Source organism: Euprymna scolopes, chromosome 20 (genome assembly GCF_053919585.1).
Source record: "Euprymna scolopes isolate OS-2025 chromosome 20, ASM5391958v1, whole genome shotgun sequence".
Classification (NCBI taxonomy): Eukaryota; Metazoa; Mollusca; class Cephalopoda; order Sepiida; family Sepiolidae; genus Euprymna; species Euprymna scolopes.
This window is the reverse complement of record NC_136501.1, coordinates 37960418-37982698: the sequence shown is the minus strand read 5'-3', so window position 1 is coordinate 37982698 and position 22281 is coordinate 37960418. Positions and strand designations below refer to the sequence as shown.

Sequence of the window (22281 nt, the reverse complement as noted above, 5' to 3'; positions counted from 1 at the left end):
GAAAACCTTTTATTAGGGGGGCAGTGTGTCGTCTCAAAATGAAAGCAACCATCTGATATGACGAAGCCGACATTGACCAAACGTTAAATAGCTTTCTAGAGACCATTGGCCGTGGGCCTATAATTCTAATCGAGTTTCGCTTTTTTTTATACCGAAAAACAAATGCAACACGTGACGATCCGAGAATTTTGAATAATTAACATTTCAAAGTCGGGCAAATTAAATAGAGAGGCGGCCACCGTTGTTAAGTCGCAGATATTATCATTTAGACATGATATAAAAAGTTTTAAAAATGAGCGACGACCTCGAGAATCCGGCGGAAAAAAAACCTTTCTTGGACATACACAAATACACAAAAAGCGAACATACATACACACACACACACACACATTTTCACTTTTATATATATAGATTAGGTATTGCAAACAAGCCCTAGTTAGTGTGAAAATTCAGAAAATGTTATGAAATTACCTTTTATTTCTTTTCTTTTTTTTTTTATAATTTTTTCTCTAGTATCAGTAATAGTTTGTATTTTTTTCTAAATCCAATTTTTGTGTCAAAATAACCAAAAAAATATGAATTCTTGCAAGTTGGATTTCACCATGTTTACTCATTTTCACATGCTAAACTGTTTTGTTTGTGAGCGAAAATATGTTTCCTCTGGTTGCATATTTTTGCTATTATATATCACAAACGAACATATACTACACTGTCCTACACTATGGAGGAGATAATGGTTGGGAGTATAATCTCATGACAATAGAACAGATACTACACTACAATTTCTCATCTCTTCAAAACCGTAATCACTAGTAGAATGGTATCATGAGGAACACATATATTCTGCTGACTGTATTGAACATTGAAGATAATGATAGTGTAATTTAATAGAGAATTATTCTACATCAAACATTGAGTTATTGGCATGCAATAAACTACTTGAAGCATCTTATCCTACATTGACAGTTCAAAATAGACTTCATAGTCTAGGGGGGGGGCTTCTCTCTTCCCTGCAACCTTTTTCCAACAGAAGAGATTTTGCGAGTTCGTCCCTGTTCTATCGTTATTTTCATGGCAAGTTCTCATCTGAGCTTTAATCTATATTCCATCCTTGCCAAAATTTTGCGAAAAATACTCGTCTAGCTGAAACCACTATTAATAATTTCCCCCCACTCTGTACCTAAACCTAAACACCATGAGCAAAGCTTTCTTAGAACTGCACGCCTGTGGAACTGTGTTCCGTTTGCTTGCTTTCCAGCTGACTACAATATGGTCGTCTTATAGTTCTTGATGAGCTGTCCCCTTAAGTAATTTAATTTACCAAATTTCCAAATGCTGAACTTAGTCGTTTTATTTATGCCTCGTTCACTGTGAACTTACAGGGGACCATGCATGATTCATTCTTTTTTTTTTGTTGTTTTTGTTTTTTTGTTTTTTTAACGGAGGCTCTTTAAAAAAAAGTTTTTATACTTTCAAGTCTCAACATAAAATTTGGTGCATATTTACCATTACACTTATTTTAAAAAAAAACAAAAAACAAAAGAAAATTCTTTACGATGTACATATTCGTCACAGAAAAAAGATAACATATTGCAAAAAAAAATCACGTAAATTGATCAACTTTTTTTTTTTTTTTTTTTTTTAAATTAAATTTTACGATTTTTAGTGATTAAAATAGCACAGGTGTTAAATTTTGGCAGTCGAAAGGAGTTGTTGGCCTTTGAATTTTAACATATTCTAAAACACTATGGCCCTCTCCTTACTTCCTCATAAAATTTGATTTTGCTATTAAAAAACCCTTACTTTATCAAGTTACATGATTTTGGAATATGACAAAAACGGTCCTCTCATGATGACGTCCGGTTCTACGCATGTGTCAGATGATGTCATGACCTGATTTAATTTAAATACTTGATGAACTGACTAAATTTCATGTACGTCGTGTTAGGTCAGTTGGTTAGTGCATTGGTTCATTATCTAAACGTTTTGGGTCCGAATCGTGGTGTGAGATGTTTTTTTTGGGGGTTTTTTTTTTTCTTCGATTTTTTACATTTAAATATTGAACCAGTGTTATTTAAGCCATTTTTCACGTAACGTTCGTTTTTCTGTTTTTTTTGTTTTTTTTTACTTCGCTTATCCACCCCCGACCACACACCCCAAAACACCCACGTACCCACCGATTTTTTTAAATTTTAATATCGAAACGGGCTTATTTAAGCCATTTTTCATGAGTTTTTTTTTTTTTTTTCGTTTTTCTGTTTTCTTTTTTGTTTTTTAGATTTTTACATTTAACATCGTTCGTTTGCCTTACGTTAGTTTTTTTTTTTTCGATGTTTTGATTACCCCCTCTTTTTTTTTTTTTTTTTTTTTTTTTTTCCAGATAAGTTTTAACGTTCGTTTTTCTGTTTTCTTTTTTTACTTCGCTTATAACAAACAAACCTGGTCATTGACCTTATTAAAAACAACTGCTGAATAGCTATTGCTTACGTTGTTGTTGTCGTCGTAACGCTCCCACAAAATCTTAACTCTATGACTTCCGTGCGAGCACCTGTCAATTTTGTTCTTACTTAAATAAATTCAAACATCTTTCAGTAACTCATTCTGGCTGGCCGAACGGTTCCTGTTTTTTTTTTTCACATTTTATTTTCCAACTTCGCCTCAGGATTTCGGGTTCGATCCTACCAACTTACCAAAACTTTTTTTTCCTCCTTTGCGTTACGGGTTCGAGCCTGCCTGCCTACTACCACTTCTTTTTTTTTTTTTTTTTTTTTTGCTCAACACACCTCTCCAAACATCCGGACAAGGTCGGGCACCCAGGGGCTAGTATATTTCTAAGACAAAAGACAACAGTTCAAATCATCAAAATAATGGTGATATCTCAGAAATGTTATCAAATAGGAATTACTTCATGTATGCCTGCTGTTGTTCTTGTTAACAAAAAATATTTCTATCGTCTTTATTATACTCATAACTGTTTATGCTTTTTATTATTTATTTTTTTAATTTAATTTTATTTTTTATTTATTTTTTTTTTTTTAGATGTTTTTCAAACTGTGACTTTCTCAGAATGATGGGAGCCACAACTCTCAGCAGCCCAACTGCTAACAAGGTGAGTCAGATAATTTGAAAGTGGGGGAATTTTTTTTTTAATCAATTTATTGTTGGGCTTATTTAACTATTTTTTATATTTGAGGACCCCCACCCCCTCTCACACACACACACACACATTTGCACATCTCCAATGTTTGTTCTCTATTATGATGCTTGTTATGAACCCAGATTGTTTGTAATTGTAACCAAGAAACAAACTCCATACATCTTTTAAAAATATAAATCTATGTCAAGTAATCGTCTTATTTTCGAAGATCAACAATTTCATCCTTAAAACGTCGCAACATTACATCTGATATGTTTTATTTCTTTTCCTCTCATATATTTCTTTTTTTTTTATTATTCCTCTCTTTTTATCTATCATAATAATATATCTACACATACATACTTTTCCCCCTTTTTATTTAATTTTAATAGTTAGTCCAGAATATTGGAATTCATAAACGTTCAGAACTTAAGCCCAATGGCATTCAGTAGAGTGAGGATAACAGCATTAACAAACAAAATATATTGCCATTAAGTATTATAGTTTAGGGTCATGTCTAACAGGGATCTGTGGGAAGCTGGAGCAGTGAGATGTCTGTTCACAGAACTTCTGCAGGTTAGTACAGTTAAGGGAGCAGGAAACAGGGAGGGAATTTCAAAGTAGAGCTGTTTAGGGAAATAAACTATTAGAGTATAAGGCTTTCTGGCATCTCTGGAGCTTGACAGTGAAGTGGTGGGATTTTGCTGCTTGTCATGTTTGGAGTATGTATGGAGAGGAGGCACAAATGCTATGAGTTTATTAGAGCACATTCCATTAAAATATTTGTAAAATGGATATAGTGATGCAACATTGTAGCAATAGGACAGAGGTTGGACCTATTAGATTTGGTGGGGGTGGGGGCTGTCTAGGATTGAGACGCTAATGGGAGATGCAGCAACAATATCCTATGCATGGGCTAATTGTGGCCTTGTAAAGATATGGGATACTCTTTGGTGTGAATAATTTTCTAACACGGTAGAGAGAATGCCCTTGGCAACATCCTCAATGTATTTCTTCCAATTCATGTTGCTTGTGAATATTAAGCCAAGGAGTTTGAATGCTGAAATCTTAAGTAATTTATTTATCACAGCAATTTGTTGTTGAGAAAAGAAACTTAGTCTTAGTAGAATTAAATGTTACCATCCATTTACAGCATCATTCCACTAAGGACTGAAGGTCATTCTCTAGAGTTTCTGCCATTGCTTTGTATATGTGGAAATTCATTTTTCTCTTTATATGTATCATAGAGTTTGATGTTGTCAGCAAATATAGCCATCTGGGACACAATTTTATCAGAGAAGTTATTTCTGAATATCAGGAATAATAAAGGACTAAGGATCAACTTCTGAGACATCTGTATTGATATCATGTTTTGATGGCTATCGAGGAAAACCTGGATTTTTCTAGTTTAGGAAGGATCTGATTTCACTTAGAAATACTATATGGTATAATTTTATGAGAAGCCTCTCTTGCCGTTTTGTCAAAAGTTTTGGATATGCTAAGGGTTACAGGCCTGGCTTCCCCTGCCTTATTCAGTGCATGGTATATGCGTTCAGAGGACGAGGAGACTTATGGGGCGATAATTGAGCAGGCTAGTTTTTTGCCAGAATTCTTGAATACTGGTTTGTAGCAGAATTCAAGAATTCTAGCAAAAGAACTGACCCGCTCAATAGTATACAAGAATTCTGGTAAAAGAACTGACCAGCTCAATTATCACCCCATCAGTTTCCTCCTCTGGAGGCAATTTTCCAGCTACCAAGGAAGCAAAACTAGGTATTTGTTGGGAGACCAGGGTTAGCTTAGCAGAGCATATCTTAATTAGTATATTAGTTATTAGTAGGGCTATGACAACAGCATATTCTTTTTATTGTTTTGACTCTCGAGTGTGTATCCGCGTATCTTACATGCTTTTATATAGAGTGATGTGGTTCTCAGTTGATTAACTGTTGGATATATACTCGAGAGTCAAAACAATGAAAAGAATATTCTGTTGTCATGGCCCTAGTTATTAGTATATTTTTTATAATATCAAGGACATGAGAAGAGGTGTTTTTCAGATCTGTATTATGGTTTCTGTACGTAAAAGGAAATTTGGGAGGAAGTGGTTTGTGGGATCTAAAGTATAGTTGGAGACGAACTATCGGACCAGCAGGTCAGCATTCTTGATCGCTATGAAAGCGACCTTGTGATTGTAGAGGTTGTTAATTGTCCATTATTCACCAGAACATTATAAATTTTCCAGAAATCCACATTCCTAATTTCTGCAACTTAGTATAGCAATACACACGGACAATAAAACGCTTTGGATAATTACAGATTTCAAGGGGTTTCTGCTAAAATTGTCATATTTTAAAAACCAAAGCACTCTAAGTCCTCAAAATACCACTGTTCTGTTCGGAAATGAATATACTTTCAAATGAATTAAAAAATAATAATGTACATTATATATTTTAAGTTTTAAGCAAAGAAAGTGATAAAAATGTTAACATCATAAAACAGCGTTTTTGGTTAGATTTTGTAATGACCCCCTCCTGATTTGTAAGTGCTTGTACCGTGTTTGTGTTAAGAAATTTTTTCGTGAACTTTGGGAACTAACTAGAATAGATGTCACTTTTAATAGATTGGGGTGTCTGAAATACTTTTGACAAGTCATTTTTTGTTGTGTTAAAAAAAGACTTCAACATGACGACTATTGAAAATTTTGAAAAAAAAAATTTCTTCGGACACCCACTCTTAAATGAATCAATCTTTTTACTAGTTTTATCCGTTAAAAGTAAAATCATAACTTGTTTTCTCTTGTAGCAAGCAATTTAAAATGGGAAAAAAAGCGTTCTATTTTAAAAAAGTATTTAAAAACTATCTGTAGTAGCAACAGCAATACTATCAGCAATAGTGTTGCTATAAACAACAAACGGTTTTTTAACTTTATTCGAAAATGAATTAAAAATTTAAAAAAAAAAAAAAATGAAAATATTAATATAAAAAATGTTCTTACATATTTTTTGTTATCAGAATATAATTACTTTAATTAGAGCTATTTTTTTTTTTATCAGAATATATAATTAAAGCAATCTCAACTAGTCCGGCGTTATTTCTGGTCAAATTTCAAAAATATTTATATTGTTGAAAAGACAAGAAAATAAGCTTTGTAAATATTTAACTTGCGTGCACTTTTATCCATTGTGTTAGTTTTTAATGGTGAATTAAACAGTGTTTTGTTTTAAAAAAAAAAAACGAAAATGTGAAATATGATTTTTGCTTTACGTGTGTGAGCAGTACCTCCTCATACCCCCAATATTTTTTCTTGTCTATTTTACAATTTTTTTTTCACCGGATCATAATTGAATGGACACTAATCGTTCCAATTACAAAAAAGAAAAAATTGCAAATCAATATTTAAATATTTGTAGGGTGTGCTCAGTTTCTAGTTAAGTTCTTATTTATTTGCCTCCATACAAGGACAGAGTAAGACACGAGGTCGGTTTTTAATGTGGGGGAAATCCAATTCCCTAAAAAAGGGCAATCTGGATAGAAACAAATATAAAAATTGTCTCGGTCCTAAAGGATTTCTCCACTGACAGAGGACAGAAAAGGCGAAATGTAGCATCAGAATACTACACAGTGATATCGGCCTGAAGTCCATGTAGAGAAATAAAAAAATGTCTTAAACTGAAAAGTTTAATGAAGTAATTGTCACTCAGACAAGAAATGTAATTGAAAATAAAAACCAAATTTATCCAAAATTTTTGAACAATTTGTTAGCTTTAGCAAAAAATGTTTTTGATATTAATACTTAAGTTTTCCAAATGTCACGTTTTCTATTAGCGACATCACTTGTTTTAAATGAAATTTATTTTTGTTCGCCGTAATTCTTGTAAAGTCCCCCCCCTCTCATTTACATATTTAAAAGTAATTTTATGTTCAAAATCTAAGGCATAACATTTTCAAAATCCAATAATTATGATCCACTAACTATAAATATGTGTGTCAAACACCCTCTTAAAATAAAAATTCCTTTAATCCTACTTCTAACCCCAGGTACGAGTGTCAAGCCTTCTCCTAAAACTTTCTTTAGTCCTAACAATAACGCTAAGTCCGAGTGGCAAACTCCCCACCAAACAAAATTCCGGAGTGTATTAATCTACAATAATACCAAAGAAATATTGCAATGTATTCATTTTTAAACAGTCATAGATTTCGATTTCAGTTATTTGTACATAAAATGCATTACAATTCAGCTTTAAGTTCTCTAACTGCTTTTCTTTTAATGGATACATTTAAGGAATTGCAGCATATTTATGTGCATTTACTGCAGATTATTTGGAAACCATTAATTTCTGGAGATTTTCAGTAGCATATTGTAATTCCTAGTACAAAAATACACTTATATGGTAAATTTCATTGCTTAATCTTCTGTTTTAACAAAGATATAGCATTTTTATTGAAAAAGTAGTGTAAACAATGTGAAAAAATGCACATGGTCTTAAAGAGGGAAAAATATCCAAACGTGTGAAACACAAAAATATTCCTAACTTTCTTAATTTTAATTGGATTTAAAAAATTTAAAATGATTCTTTCAGAGCTCATCAAGCTCTTTTTCTATATATATATAATAAATAATATTATAACACCTTCTATATATTCTTTATATATATATATAATAAATAAATAATATAACACCTTCTATATATTCTTTATATATAATAATAAATATGCTTTCTATATATATAATAAATAATATAACACATTCTATATATTCTTTCTATGTGTATATATATATATATATATATATATATATATTAACACATTCTATATATATATATATATATATTTTGTGTACAGAAAGTTGTTAGTTGAGACAGGTCATCTGTACACAAAATATAAGTACGCTCTTAAAATTTGGATTTTCCTTTTAATTGAGCACTCTGCTGGAATTCTTTTTCCAAAAAAACTAATCATATATATATATGTATATATATATATATATATATACCAATATTGAAATATTATAATGTATTTTATTTTATTTTATGTGTATTGCTACTCAATACTTTTCCTGGTCATTTCAGTATGACTTTGACTGCATCTATTTCACGCTTACAATTATTTTTAGCTTCTATAAACTTTTGTCTATTTGTATTTGACTTATGATGGAGGAATTGATGGCATACATGCTGCCTTTTTTTTTTTTTTTTTTTTTTTTTTTTTATATATATATATATATATATGGGAGTCACCACTTATCAAGGCCCAGAAGCCACTCGGGGATAAGGGTTATTGCGTGTACAGTAATCAATGGGATAATATCGTAGTAATCGTTCGTAATGGAGATTTGATAAAGTGTCTTACTTAAGGGGGCGATTTATCAGGAATTTGTTTATGTTGGGCTTGAAGTTGTAGTCAGGCAGGAAACTGACAAACAGAAGAGAGTTCCACTGGTGTGCACTTCTAAGAAAGAAGCTTTGTTCATGGAATCTGCGTTTTGATTTAGGCGCAGATAAAGAATGTGGAAAATTATTGACAGTGGTTTCAGCTAGATGGGTGTTTTTCGCAAAAGATTGTCGAGGGGGGACCAGAGATTGGAGCTCAGATGAGCACTTGCCATGGCAATAACGATAAAACAAAGACAGGCTCGCAACGTCTCTTCTGTGGGAGAGAGGTTGCAGGGAAGAGAAAAAGGCGTCCCCGACTAAGCCACAAAATCTATTTTGTACTCTGTCAAGACAGGATAGGCTGTTTTTAGCAGTTCCTGCCCAGATGTGTCAGCAGTATTCCATCTGTGGACATACTTAGCTTTTATAAAGATAGAGAATTGCATCAGATTTCTTCTGGAGCAGTAGAAGGATCCTACCATTTTTCCAGCGACCTTGGCAACAGACTTGATTTAAGTGTTCCATTTCAGGTCAGGAGTAAAGGTCAATCCCAGAAGCTTATCAAAACATGGAGCCACCCCTAGATGAGAGCCATCCATTTCAATTGATGCCAGATGGGGATCAGAGCATTGATGATGTAAAGATAGGAGCTTGGTTTTAGATGTATTAAAATTAACCAACCACCTCTTCCCCCACTGTACCACGCGCTCAAGATCAGAGGAGAGAGAATCAGAGAGAAATTTATGGCCTTAGATGTGTTGCCATAGATGGTCATGTCATCAGCAAGTATGTTTTGGGAGATCATTGATGTAGATCAGGAAGAGAGTTGAGCCCAGGATGGACCCCTGAGAGACTCCAGCATTAATACTGTGTGCCTCTGATTTCTGCCCATCAACCTCTACTCTTATAAGCCTATCAGAGAGAAATGATTTCATGATTGAGAAAACATTTCCAGCTATACCGTAGCTGGAAATCTTGTGAAGTAAGCCCTTATGCCATACCTTATCAAAGGCCTTTGATATGTCAAGAGCAATTGCCCTAGAAATGAAGCCTTTGTCGAGAGATTCACTAATCCTATGAGATCTAACCGTTAGCACATTGCTATAGATCTGGCAGAACGGAAACCATATTGCATGTCACTAAGAAGGTTATTTCTGCTGAGGTGGTTGACTACTTCTTTATTTAATATGGATTCCAGCAACTTACTCGTGACACACAGGAGACTTATTGGTCTATACTGAGAGGAAGATGACTTATCACTTGAATTCTTAGATACAGGGCATACTGATGAACCATTGGAGAGAGTGGGGCTTGATGCCGTACTTCTGTGTGGGGAAAATTTGCTTCAATGCCTGCATTGCACCATTCAGTTGTCTTATTGGGACAATGTTCAGCAAGAAGAGAAAACAAACCAATGGCTTCCCAATCGGCCTTTTTTTTTTTTAAAGTATATTTTCATTTTGAGCAATGACTTCTCAGTTTCGGGTTGAGAACTAAGAGTGATGTCCACCAATATCACAAGGTGATTGGGTGCTTCCAAGTGGACTGTAGGCATTCATCGTGCAATCTTCAGGTACTGTAGTTGGGAATAGATCTAGAAGTGAGATTTTCTGGTCTTCATTACCTGGGAGGCTGGTTGGGAATGTGACTGTTTGTATAATGGAAATGAACTATAGATAAACTGTGTGCTGCTACCAGCTGCATCTGTAACTTAAGGAATCAAGTGAACTACTGTGCTGGACATTAAAATCATCAAATACATGCACATGGGCATTAGTATCTAAGGAGAGCGCTGCATCTATACTGCCAGAGGCATGATTTATTAGGGTATCTGGGGAGTTTACTATGAGAAAAGATTCTATATCTTCTAAGCCCATGGATGTTTTTGCATGTGAACCTCAAGGAAGGAGGTGAATTGGTTTTGTTTGGGTTAGGGTTTGAACGTATTTTCTCCTTTGAATGGAATTTCATTTGATTATTTCAATTTAGGGGTAGAGTGGGTTGAAGCAAAGTGGGACAGTTTGATACCAAATATACACACACAAGTAGACTATTAAATGATTGTGGCACCTGGAAAGCCCACAGGAGATAACTGCAGGGTCCCTTTCCATGCACGACATAGCATTGCAAGCATCCTGATATTATACAACCGATAGAGCAATCGCTCTTAGCACTACCTAAGAGTTAGGGCTCCTATATCGTCAGTCAGAAAAAGCATCCATAAAAACTGTCCAACCAGTAGTCTCCACCTGTCAAATAGGAGCAACTTGGACTAGTTGTCTGAATATGAGTGGCAACAAGTGTTACTAAATTGCTCAGTTTTAGAGAGATGGGAGAAAAAGAAATGAGGGATGGCGTTCATTGTCCAAGTTAAATACTAGCTAATCCATGTCCCAGCATTGCTTGGAGAAGTATATTTTAAAAAATTCTACCTCAAACATTGAATTATTTGCCACTTGTGGTTGTCTGGTGTGAATGCAAACCCCTTCTCCACAAAGTTAATGGTAAAACACTGGGGGGGGGGGGGATTTTACGCAATTAAGTTATCAAAGATAACATACCATTGATTGTTCCTCATCTTGTGGCTGATAATCTTTTCTTTTCACCTCATTAACACTTATCCTCATGTGGCTCTTGGCCTTCATAAATGGTGACTTGACAATCAAAAAAAATCTTTTGATTATCTTCGCAAATTTTAGGGGGAGAGGTCACAAGAGTTTACCGCAGATAATGAAGAAAATATTTGGCATACTCGGTCATGATTGTCTTATCTGTTATATACATAACAACTTGATTTTATTTTACTTTTGTCTAAATTTCTTGATAAATGTATTTTTCAGAGTTTCAATGGTGCCAAGAAGACCATCACTGACTTCTTTGGAAAGTCTCCGTCGAAAAGTCCACTGGGTGAAGTGAAGCATAAGGATTTACTTGACTATTTCTCCAAGCCATCGTGCAGCAAGAACGCCAAAAATAATGCTCTTTTGGTGGAAGAATTCTCTCCGTCTGCAAACTTTCCCAAGAAGGTTGCGGCAGTAAATAACATAGAAAACTCCATTAATGCAAAAAATAAGAAGCGGAAGTACAGTGGCAAAGAATTGACCATTTCCAACAATAATCATGATAATAACAACGGTGTCAAACCAAAAAAACGCAAAAGTAATGGATTTTTGTACGAAAAAACGTCAAGTTCTTTAATTATTAGCAAAGTAAATCAGAGTAACAATAAAAGTGCAAAGACTGCCGATGTCCAAGAAAATGCTGGTGCTAAAAAGGTCGAAGGGAAATCTGTTCAGCGCACTCGGGCTAAACCAAAATGCCCTGATGGGAAAGCCAAATCTTATAAACCCCTCGCTTTTGGCGCTTCTAATTTAAAAACTAGTGATATTGATCTTGCTTCTCCGCTGTCCGATGATACCAATGATGTGGACATCAATTCATCAAAAGCTCTGGAATTGTCGTATGAAGAGTTTCTGCAGTCACAGGAAACTGAATCTGAGAATTTGGAAAATGAAACTGAACTGAATGAAGATAAAGAAGATGAGAAGATTAAAGGTAAAGGAGGCAAGGATGCTGGAGATGAGGAAAGTGAGGATGCTGGAGATGAGGAAAGTGAGGATGCTGGAGATGAGGAAAGCGAGGATGCTGGAGATGAAAGCGAAGATTCTGAAAATGAAGAAAGCGAGGAGGCTGAAGATGAAGAAAGTGAGGCGTCTGAAGATCAAAAAAGCGAGAAATCTGAAGATGAAGCCGATAAAAAGCCTGAAGATGATGTTTCAACATCACCTTGCCCCAAATCAACAAAATCATTTTCAATTGCTACGTTTTTCTCGCCAATTCCAAAACCACCACCTAAAAAAGAAAACTCTGATTTCCAAAAGGTCACAGTATTGGCAGATATCCACCCTGAGCCTCGTCAGAAACCTTCTAGTCCAAAACAGGCACCTACTCGACCCAAATCTGGAGATGTAGTTCTGAAAACCATTTCTCTCAATGCCAAGTCCAAAATCAAAGAACCAGATGGGATAGTGCTCTTGAGCACTGAACATCATTCAGATGCAAAAGTGGTTCCAGAGCCATCAGATGGAATCAAACAAAAGTCTTATAAGAAAACCATTTCTAGCGCCGAACGTGCTCCAAAAAAGTCTGCTAAAAAAGAGTCTTCATCAAATGTCAGTGAGGAGAAATCATCTCAGTCCTTGTTGAATTTTAGTGGTCACAAACTCTCTTCATCAAAAGTTCAGGATGATGTTTCTATCATCGAGGACACAAATTCTTCTCAGTTAACTCTGACGGTTTCAAACCAAAAGACTAAGGCCCAATCGGATGTTCAGGTAAAAGAACATGACAGTGCCGCTGTAGTCAAAGAAACTTTGAAAAAAAAGCGAGGTAGACCACGAAAAATTTCAATAAAAGAATCTGAGGACACTACACAGGTTGTTAATAAGGAAGAGAAACCTGTAAACAGTCGCAAAAGGCAAATTGATTCCAAAGAATTGCAGACAACTAATGCCAAGGATATTGTTAACGTTGAAACATCAACTCCCAAGAAGAAAGAAAGAAATTCTGGCAAAATTTCCAAAGCTGAACAGGAAAACGTTGATGGGTAAATCATCAAACTACTAAATATTTCTTCGTATAAAAAAAAAAAATTGACTGATATTTTAAAAAAAAATTTTCAATTAATTAAACTTACTTTAGAAAATCATTATTTTAAATCTAGATGGAGAAATATATTTTTAGTAAAGTCTATAATCTTAATCATTTTTTCAAATCTCTTCAAACTAACCTAATATGTCCGTATGCTAATTATTTTTTTTAAATAACACTTCATCTAAATTACAACAGACGCCTTGTACATTTTATACTAAGTTGTAGCATCTAAATACAAAGTATGTCCAGTTTTCATTAAATTCAACAATCTACATTTTATCTTTACATGAATGTTTTATATTTCCGCATTTTCATGAACATCGATAATTTGGATTATCTGGACTACTGTTCTCATATTAAGTGTTATTTGTACGTTTCAGCTGATGTAACCTCTGACCTTTTTCAGGTGTATCTTGTTGAACTCTGGAATCTTTCTGTTATAGATTTGATATCTGAACTAAGCCATAACTTTTGATATTTCAAAGCTAGTAAAAATTACTTTTGTTTGACAGTTTAAATGTTTCCAAATTGCTGTGAAATTTAAAACAAATTACGGCCCCCCTCCCCTCCATTAACTTATTAATAAAACATTTAAAAAAAATCTGAACTGTTTATGAAGAAATGGTATTAGTAAATCTATGCTATTGTATGTATTAGTTAATGTATTAATTAATGTATTAATAGTAAGTAATTAATCCCCTCAAGATGGGGCATATGCAAAGAAACAAGGTCTAAAACGATAATCTTAAGAGCTTCAATCTAATTCTCTATCTATTATTATTAATTGTAATGGCTGATGCTTCTATTACTATGCTAGTGATTATTGAAAAATGTGGCCATTAAAAAAAAATATTTTTAATGGGATATAATTTTTTTTTTTATGAAAGAAATTGAATAGAAATACATTATTTTTGTTGTTGAAAACAGGGTCCAAATTTCCACAATAATACTGAAGAATTTGAAGAAAAAAAATGATTTTTGTAGGTAAAAAAGTATCAAAATACATTAGAATTCCATTAACTTTATTTTATTATATAGATTATTAGCTGTTTGTTTGTGACTAAGTTATAGACTAAAAGTACATTTCAGCCATTTTCAATGATGCAGTACTCTCTAATGTATCCACTAATGAAAATTAGTTTCTATTTTATTTGGCTATTCGAAATGGAATTTGTAAGTCCCTGATGAATTAATGATTTAATAACGATCATTATTATTAGATAGATTCTTCAAATGAATCATTAGTATATTTTACTAAACTCAGTTTATAACCGTGAACAAAAAGAAGATTAATTTGACAGAAATATATAAGACGTAGATTTGTATTTACTTTTAGCCTTTCTGATTTACCGAATCTGTGATAATTGCATGGGTTAATTGAATATAAATGACCATGGATTAAAAGATCAACACCTTAATTTCATTTACTAAATTTTTAAAAGAGGTTAATATAGTTTGCTTCAAGCATACTTTAATGTGTATATAAAAGAAATTTAGGTTCATAAGAGACAGAACAATGCAGGATTTAACGGATAGACTAAAACTGAAAAAACTCAAGATGTATTGGTGGAATGAACAAGCGATGCGGTTTCACCTTTATTGTTTTAATACACGTGTGCATATATGTATGATTATACACACTCAGACATAATAGTAATAATATTTTACATGAAAAATGTTATTACTTGCATCAGATGGTCAGGTAGCATATCCGCGTTACCTGACGAAGGGATTACCTGACCATTTGATGCACGTAAGAATATTTTGTATGTAAAATATTATTCAAAAAATATATATATACATATATAATCTATTATATAAAAGTCACTTTTTTGTGTGTGTGTGTGTGTGTTCCTTCCTCATAGGTTCTGAAACTGCTGAGGCTATCTTTTGCAAATTTCACACAAAGCTAGTTTATATGTCTGGCAGTGTTCTTAGATATGTTTTGTACAGAAATTCATCTGATAAGTATCAGAAAATCGGGTGGGGGGGGATCCAATCTTAAAAATAGCTTTTCTCTCTTATAGATCAAAAAGAATAATTCTTACAGAGGAATATTTTATGTTACACTCGCAAGGGAGATAATAACAATTTAGCAAATCATTTCTTCTTTAAAAAAACCGTCCTCTCATGACGAGATCGGTTCTACGCATGCGTCAGACGACGTCATAACCTGATTTAGTTTAAATATTTGAAGAACTGACACAATTTCATGTACGTTGTGTTAGCTCAGTTGGTTAGAGTGCTGGGTCATTATCTAAAGGTTTTGGGTTCGAATCGTAGTGAGATATCTTTTTTTTTTTTCGATTTTTTTTTTTAAATTTTAATATTGAAGCAGGGTCATTTTCACGTAATGTTCGTTTTTCTGTTTTTTTTTTTTTTTTTTTTTTTTTTATTTACTTCGCTTATTCTTAGGTTTTCATTACCACCCGGGTACCCACCGATTTTTAAAAATTTAATATCAAAACAGGCTTATTTAAGCCATTTTTCACGTGTGTGTGTTTTAGTTTTAACGTTCATTTTACTGTTTTCTTTTTTGTTTTTTCGATTTTTACATTTAACATCATTCGTTTGCCTTGCGTTAGTTTTTTTTTTTTTTTGTGTTTTTTTTTTTTCAATGTTTTGATTAACATCGGTACCCCCTTCTTCTTAATAATACATATGCAATCTGCATAACTTTAAATATCATGTATAAGCATATTGTACAACCGGGCAATGCCAGACACCCAGCTAGTCATTCATATATACACATGTATTGAACCAATAAAGGTTAAACTGCATAGTTTGTTTGTTCCACTACTACATCTTAAGTTGCTTCAGTTTGTATCTATTCATTAATTTCTTGTATTGTTCTGCTTCCGATGAACCTAAATTTCTTTTAAATTCTTATGTTTTTAAACGGGGTTGGGAATATGGATACAGAAGAAAGCATACTTATCAGCTGGAGAAACGGACAACAGAAAGAGAGGCCCCTTTCTGAGATTAGATTTAACAATGTGACATTTACCACAATTAATACATAGATAATATAATTCTGAAGTGTCTTCAAATATGTCATCATACTTGGTAAGCAGAACCAGATATAATTATTGATTCTTGTCCAGAATTCTCCTATATATACTTAAAAAAAACAAAAATAATGAAAAATCTAATGTATGTACCTGTAATGGAACGAAAATATCATATTCCAAAAATTACGCAAATTGATCATTTAATTGAGAAAATCAAATTTTATGAGTAACAGAGGAGAGGCAATCTCGCGTCATTTTGAAAATAAACTTGAGAAAAAATGGAGATGACTCAACAATAATTTAAACTCGTGAGATTTTTGTTTTTGTTGAAATGTGTACGAATTCTAATTTATTGTTTAAAAATGATTTTCTTTCTCTATTTGATCAATGTAATTTAGGAATATTTTTGTTTTGTCACTGATTTTTTTTATTTTTGCTTTGTAATAGATGTGGAATTCTGGACAGGAATCTTATTTTATAAGTGTACATATGATGTATAAAAAAAAAGAATGACTTTCCTGTATTGATTTTTTTTTTTTTTTTTTTTTTCTCATTTTGTCTTTGTGTCTCATCCTGAAGTTAGACGTTTCGTGAATAACTTTTGACTTCTGGCTGTTGCCATTTCACTTGTGCTGCCTGCTGGGAACAGATCGTCATCAACTGATCCCCCCCATGTATTAAGCAGCCGACTGTGCAGATTTGAGTCATCAATGCGGGACTCATTTTAGATGATCATATAAATCCTGGCGAGTCCAGAAGTTAAATAAAAACAAACGTCTGCTCTGTATCACATTGTTATTTTATTTTGAATAAATTCTGTTTAAATAATAATCTTTAAAAAGTTGCTGTTGATCATTTATTATAAAAACTTTTGCCGTTTGTACTTTTGACTATGATGATAGCAAAAGTATTTCCACAGACGATCGTCGCCAGAACATCTTGCAATAGTAACTCTACCATGTGACACGCAATGTTCAAGTAAGATGCAGTTTCTTTAATTTTATGAATAAAAGCAATTAGACAGGATGTTCAGTGACATTAACTCGAGAAGTTTCTATTTTTCCAAGGGTGATAATAAAGTAATAACCTAGTTGAAATGTGTTACTAATTAAGTTTACATCGAAAAATTTAAGTGCGTGAGCTTTAGTTATTTTTAGTCAACTCTATCAAAGATTTTGGATTCAGTTTTGGAAGGAAACCCTACTGTTTTCAAACTTTGCCTTATAATATCAACCAGTACTTCACCCATCATTTGCTATCTTCTTTCCAAGATAATGTAACTGCTTACAGATGAGTGTCTTTCAATCTATTATATAAAGGGCAGTTGTTTATATGTGTATATCTAGCTAAAAGTTTAAAAAAAAAAAAAAAAACTACAAAACTAACAGCCACAAAGTTAGTATATTCTTGATTGTGTTGCCCAGAATGACTATCTAAAAAGTAAAGTAAAAAAAAAAAAAAAAAAGTGTGTTCATTCTTTGGGCGTCAACTAACCAAGGCTTTGATTGAATGGGTTGGGGTGTGAGACTTGGTTTTTCAGTCATTTTATTCAGCCATTTTATTTACTAAAGGGAAGTAACTGATTTTTATCAAGGAGTTAATTCTCTTATGCAGACTAATTTCTGAAGGAATCTAGAAAAGGGAGAGTTGTCTGCTTATGTCTTTCCATCTATTGTCTGTATATATCTAGCTAAAAGTAGAAACAGCCACAAAGTTAGTATATTTTTGATTGCATTGCCTGGAACGAATAGTATTTAAAAAGTAAAAAAATGAAAAAAGTATATTCATTCTTTAGTGATTAATTGACCAAGGTTTTGATGGAGTGAGTGAGGTTTGTTTTTTTTCTATTTTACTCATTTTTATCTACTAAAGGGAAGTAACTCTGAGTTTTATCAAGGAGTTTCTTATGCTGAGTTATTCCTGAAGGAATCTAGAAAAATGAGTTATCTGTGTGTGTATGTCAACTAGATAGGAATAGTCTGAACGAAAGAGAGAGGAGGAAGGGAAAAAAAGAGGTAAAGAGATAGAAGTTTTAATTAAAATGCTACACTTCTGTCCCAGACAATGTTGAGTAGGCCTGCTAAGCCACAAAATTTAGTGTTTGTTTAGCTTGACTGTTAATATATAAAAAAAAAACACTAGTTCTATTTACCTGGCATTGCCTGGATGGAAACAAATTGCTGGCTTAGAAAAAATAATTCTAAATATAGTCAGGTTTACAACTTTTTTTATATTTTGGAAATGTGACCACCAATCTTTTCTCAAATTTAGAAATCTTTATATTGAACTTGAGGAACCTATATAAAATTTTGAACGAATCTCTTCACCTAATTCACAGGGATAGGTTGTTCTTGTTTTGTCAGCCATGATTAAGTAGATATGTTAATTTTTGTTATTTTTATTAGCACCTGTAAAAGCTTCACCAAATTATTTGATACAATTTTTGGAGAGGAAAGACAAAAAAGATCATATATTGGCCAATAATTGATGTTTAGTTCTATCCCACTGCAAGAACTTAGACACCTAGGTTGGAAAGTGGGATTAAGAAGTCAGTGCCCCGAGGCGGGGCACTCTGACATGCAAAATGTGCCTGGGCATTCCCTGGGAAGGGTGCCTCAGGCGATTAGCAATAAACTAACCCCTTCTCAAAGAGAGAAGGCAAAGCCTAGGAAGGTGGACCTTCTTGAACTGCACAGAACTAAACTTCCACCACAAAATCAACAGGGACTGCGTCATTACAGGATTTGTCTAATGTTTATTGATGGGGGGGGGGCAAGATATAAATGTTGGCCAGTAATTGATGTGTTCTTAAATACTCTCAAAATTTAAAGTGCATCTCCTACAATATTTTTGTGCTGAATACAGTTCTCTTGGTGAAACCGTTTTGAGCCTTCAGCAAAGCCTTCTAATGGGACCTGAGCTTGGAACCCACTGCCTTCACAGTGGTCTTTTAATATATGCTTGGATACTGGTTTGATCCTGGAAATTAGCTTGTCCTTGCACTTGCAGACAGTATGGTTCATCATCATTGTTTGATGTCAGTTTTTATGCTAGTATGGATTGTATGGTTTTGCCTGATGGCTTTCTTCCAGGCCTTTCTGTCTTGTATAAGGCTTGATCGTTATATCAACTTCCAAAGGTCATCATTAACGGACTAACTCCATATCTGACATGATTTATTCCTCCCTCCAAATCCATCAAGAAACCTACATTTGCTGACATCGTTCGTTTGTATTATTTGGATTCTTGTCATTATTTTGAGTGTTATTTTGACAACATTTCAGTTGATGTAATCTTTCTTCTTGTTGAACTCGGGATTTCAAGGATAAGTGGTTTAACGGATAAAATCTCTATTTTATAAAAGGAACTTTGTGTCTGTGAGTTTGTTTCCTATGAACTAAAAAACGGTTGAGTCAATTTTTATGAAATTTCACACAAAGATACTTTATGTGCCTGGCAGTGTTTTTAGATAGGTTTTGTGTTGGAATGTCTTCGATGAGTATTGATAATCGATAATCCAATGAAAGAAGGAACATACGATTTTGACCTAAGTTAGCATCTTACACAGCCTAACTAAATTCAAACCATTATCAACACACAAGCAGTAAGGCCAGACATATAAAATCCAATGTGGGTACTTTGATATGACAAGGACACGTTCAAAATGAATGTTTCTGCTTGGAGCACAATTGAAGCATGATATACTTGACTTTTGCATTTTAAACTTTAATGTAAGCCATTATATATAAAAATAATTTTATAAAATCAACAGTAGGTTCTCTACAGTGCAACATAACTACAATATATTGTGTACTAAGTCACTGTGAGAGGCATGTGAAGCTTCTTCCAGGTGCATCGCGATGGGTCTTTAATTAGCCAATCAATCGATTTGGTTGGAAAATTGGGTATTTCATCGATTTCGATGACAATGATATAGGAATGTAAAGTATCTATTGATCTTTATTCAATCCCAGGCAACGACAGGTCACCCTGCTAGTACTAAGTAAAATTCAGTTGTAAGTGGCATTCTGGAGTTTGAATGTTCAATACTCCGTGCAGGCTATAGTAAGAATTGGTGATTAGTTAACATTTTTCCCCAGTCCTGGCTGATGGAACAAAAGCATGCAAGCTCATGGATTAAATAAAAAGTTCTGTTTGAAATTCTGTGCAGATTATAAAGTTTGACGGAAAGATTCTTGATTTTGATAAGATGCACGTGAAGAAGGTTGGAGTTTATATTGGCTGAAACGTGAAGATGACACTCAAGGTGAGAACAGTAGTCCGAATTATATGTATTATTGATCCTCGTCTCAAAAATCCATAAACATATTATGATTGATGTCTTAATTGTGCCCAGCATACGGGGTTACAATCATGCAGTTGTGGGTCTGGATATATGTTGGAGATGGTAAAGTTGTAGAAGTTTTTAGCCACTTTCAGCACTGGACAACAACTGGATGTACCACCTAAATTGAGTCTTGGGCCCTTTTCGAATAGATAGGAAAGCAGGAAATTCTCAAAGACCACTAGTTTGAGAGAACTTAATCGTGATGACATGTGGAGACTTTAGACAAACTGCATTTTATGCAACTGATCCTGAAAACAACCAGAGCTGTTGGGTATTTGACCTTGTTAAAGAATATCGCAGCTTTTATAATGTGTTTCTCTTGGCTCTTGCATGAAAAGTAGAAACGATCCTTGTTAAATGTTTTCTTTATAGTTGCCTGTTGCCCATCTCTCTCACGGAAGTCTACATTGTCTTGCTGTCCCCCTCCCCTCCCATGTTTTTCAGCTTCTCAGCAAATTTCATTGTGCAGTCTTGGTCAGGATGCCAGTGATGATCATTCCTGCTTACCCTTGGTTCCCTATCTTGCTATTCTCCAGCCTTCAAGAAACGCTAAGATTTTGCAAATTGAGCATGAATCATGAGGTCGCACTCTTTACAATATATCCTGGTGCTTTCCAGTTGACCATACTTTTCCAGTCTGAAAACCACCAATACTGCACAGAAACAACTATTCATTGCACTTGGTCACTATTTAATGCTTCAGACATTTCTGAAATGCAAGAATATGAAAAATTAACAAATTTGCCTCGAGCACCTTCTTTCTCTCTCTCTCTCTCTCTCTCTCTCTCTCTCTCTCTCATATACATAAAAAATATTAGCCATCCATAAAGTGTTTGTCTGTATTATGTCTCTTCAATGTGGTTAGACTAGCACCCATCTCAAGCCCAGGATCGAAACAATCAAAGTCAAAAGTCAGTATCTCTAACAACCAGACAATCAGGACAGGTGCTGGTAGTGAATGATACCTAACAATGCTTTATATAAATACTGAACACCATTCTCACAGTGTTCTATATGTTTATTTACAAAGAGCTTTGCATTACGCTAAGGTACTAGTAGGCGATATCAAGAGTAGTTAATTCAACAGGAGGGGATGGGTTATGTAGTTATTCACAAACTGTTTTGCTGTATCATAACTCTCCTGGAATATATATATATATATGGCTTGAGGTAGTTACTGGTCGAGTCGCACTGATGAGCTGTGATACAGCAAAACAATATTGTATATAGATGACTATATTTTTTTTTACTCTGAGAAGAAAAAGTATACAATTTTAAGGTATGAATTAATCTTATGTGTTATCTTATATGTTCAGTTCTTGAGGAAATTTTCTTATTTTGATTTTCGCATTCTCCCATTGAGTACAGTTTGCCTGATAGGGTCTAGTTTATTTATATCTTTGACTGAAACATGTCTGCAAATGTGTAGTTCCAATAATGTTTGTTTAAATAAAAATTTTATACCTAATAAACAACTCTATTTATTATTGAGCACTTTTATATAGTGTTCACAGGATTTTACCATGCACATAAACTGTATTATATATATATATATATATTATTATTATTATGAGAAAATATGTATGATTGAAGTATATATTAATATTTTGAATTGTAACAAATACTAAGCTCCCTGAAAGTGAATTTTCATTTTCATAGCCTGTGTATCATTAGTTATCATTTCCAAAGCCCGGAGAGGTATTTAAATCATGCTTACAAGCTTTATCTCTGAAGAGTTGTTTAGTAGTTTTCTGCTATTCA

The 22281-nt window shown here is 33.7% G+C and overlaps 1 protein-coding gene across 1 annotated transcript in view; it reads left to right on the top strand.

Moving 5' to 3' along the window:
* Positions 1-22281, top strand: part of LOC145241394 (ATPase family AAA domain-containing protein 5-like) — a 119036-nt gene that overhangs the window by 18870 nt on the left and 77885 nt on the right. Inside the window, exons 2-3 of the mRNA XM_080104319.1 lie at positions 3040-3109; positions 11349-13114. Coding sequence (XP_079960445.1) covers positions 3068-3109; positions 11349-13114 — 1808 coding nt within the window. The 5' untranslated portion in view covers positions 3040-3067. The remainder of the gene's footprint in view (positions 1-3039; positions 3110-11348; positions 13115-22281) is intronic.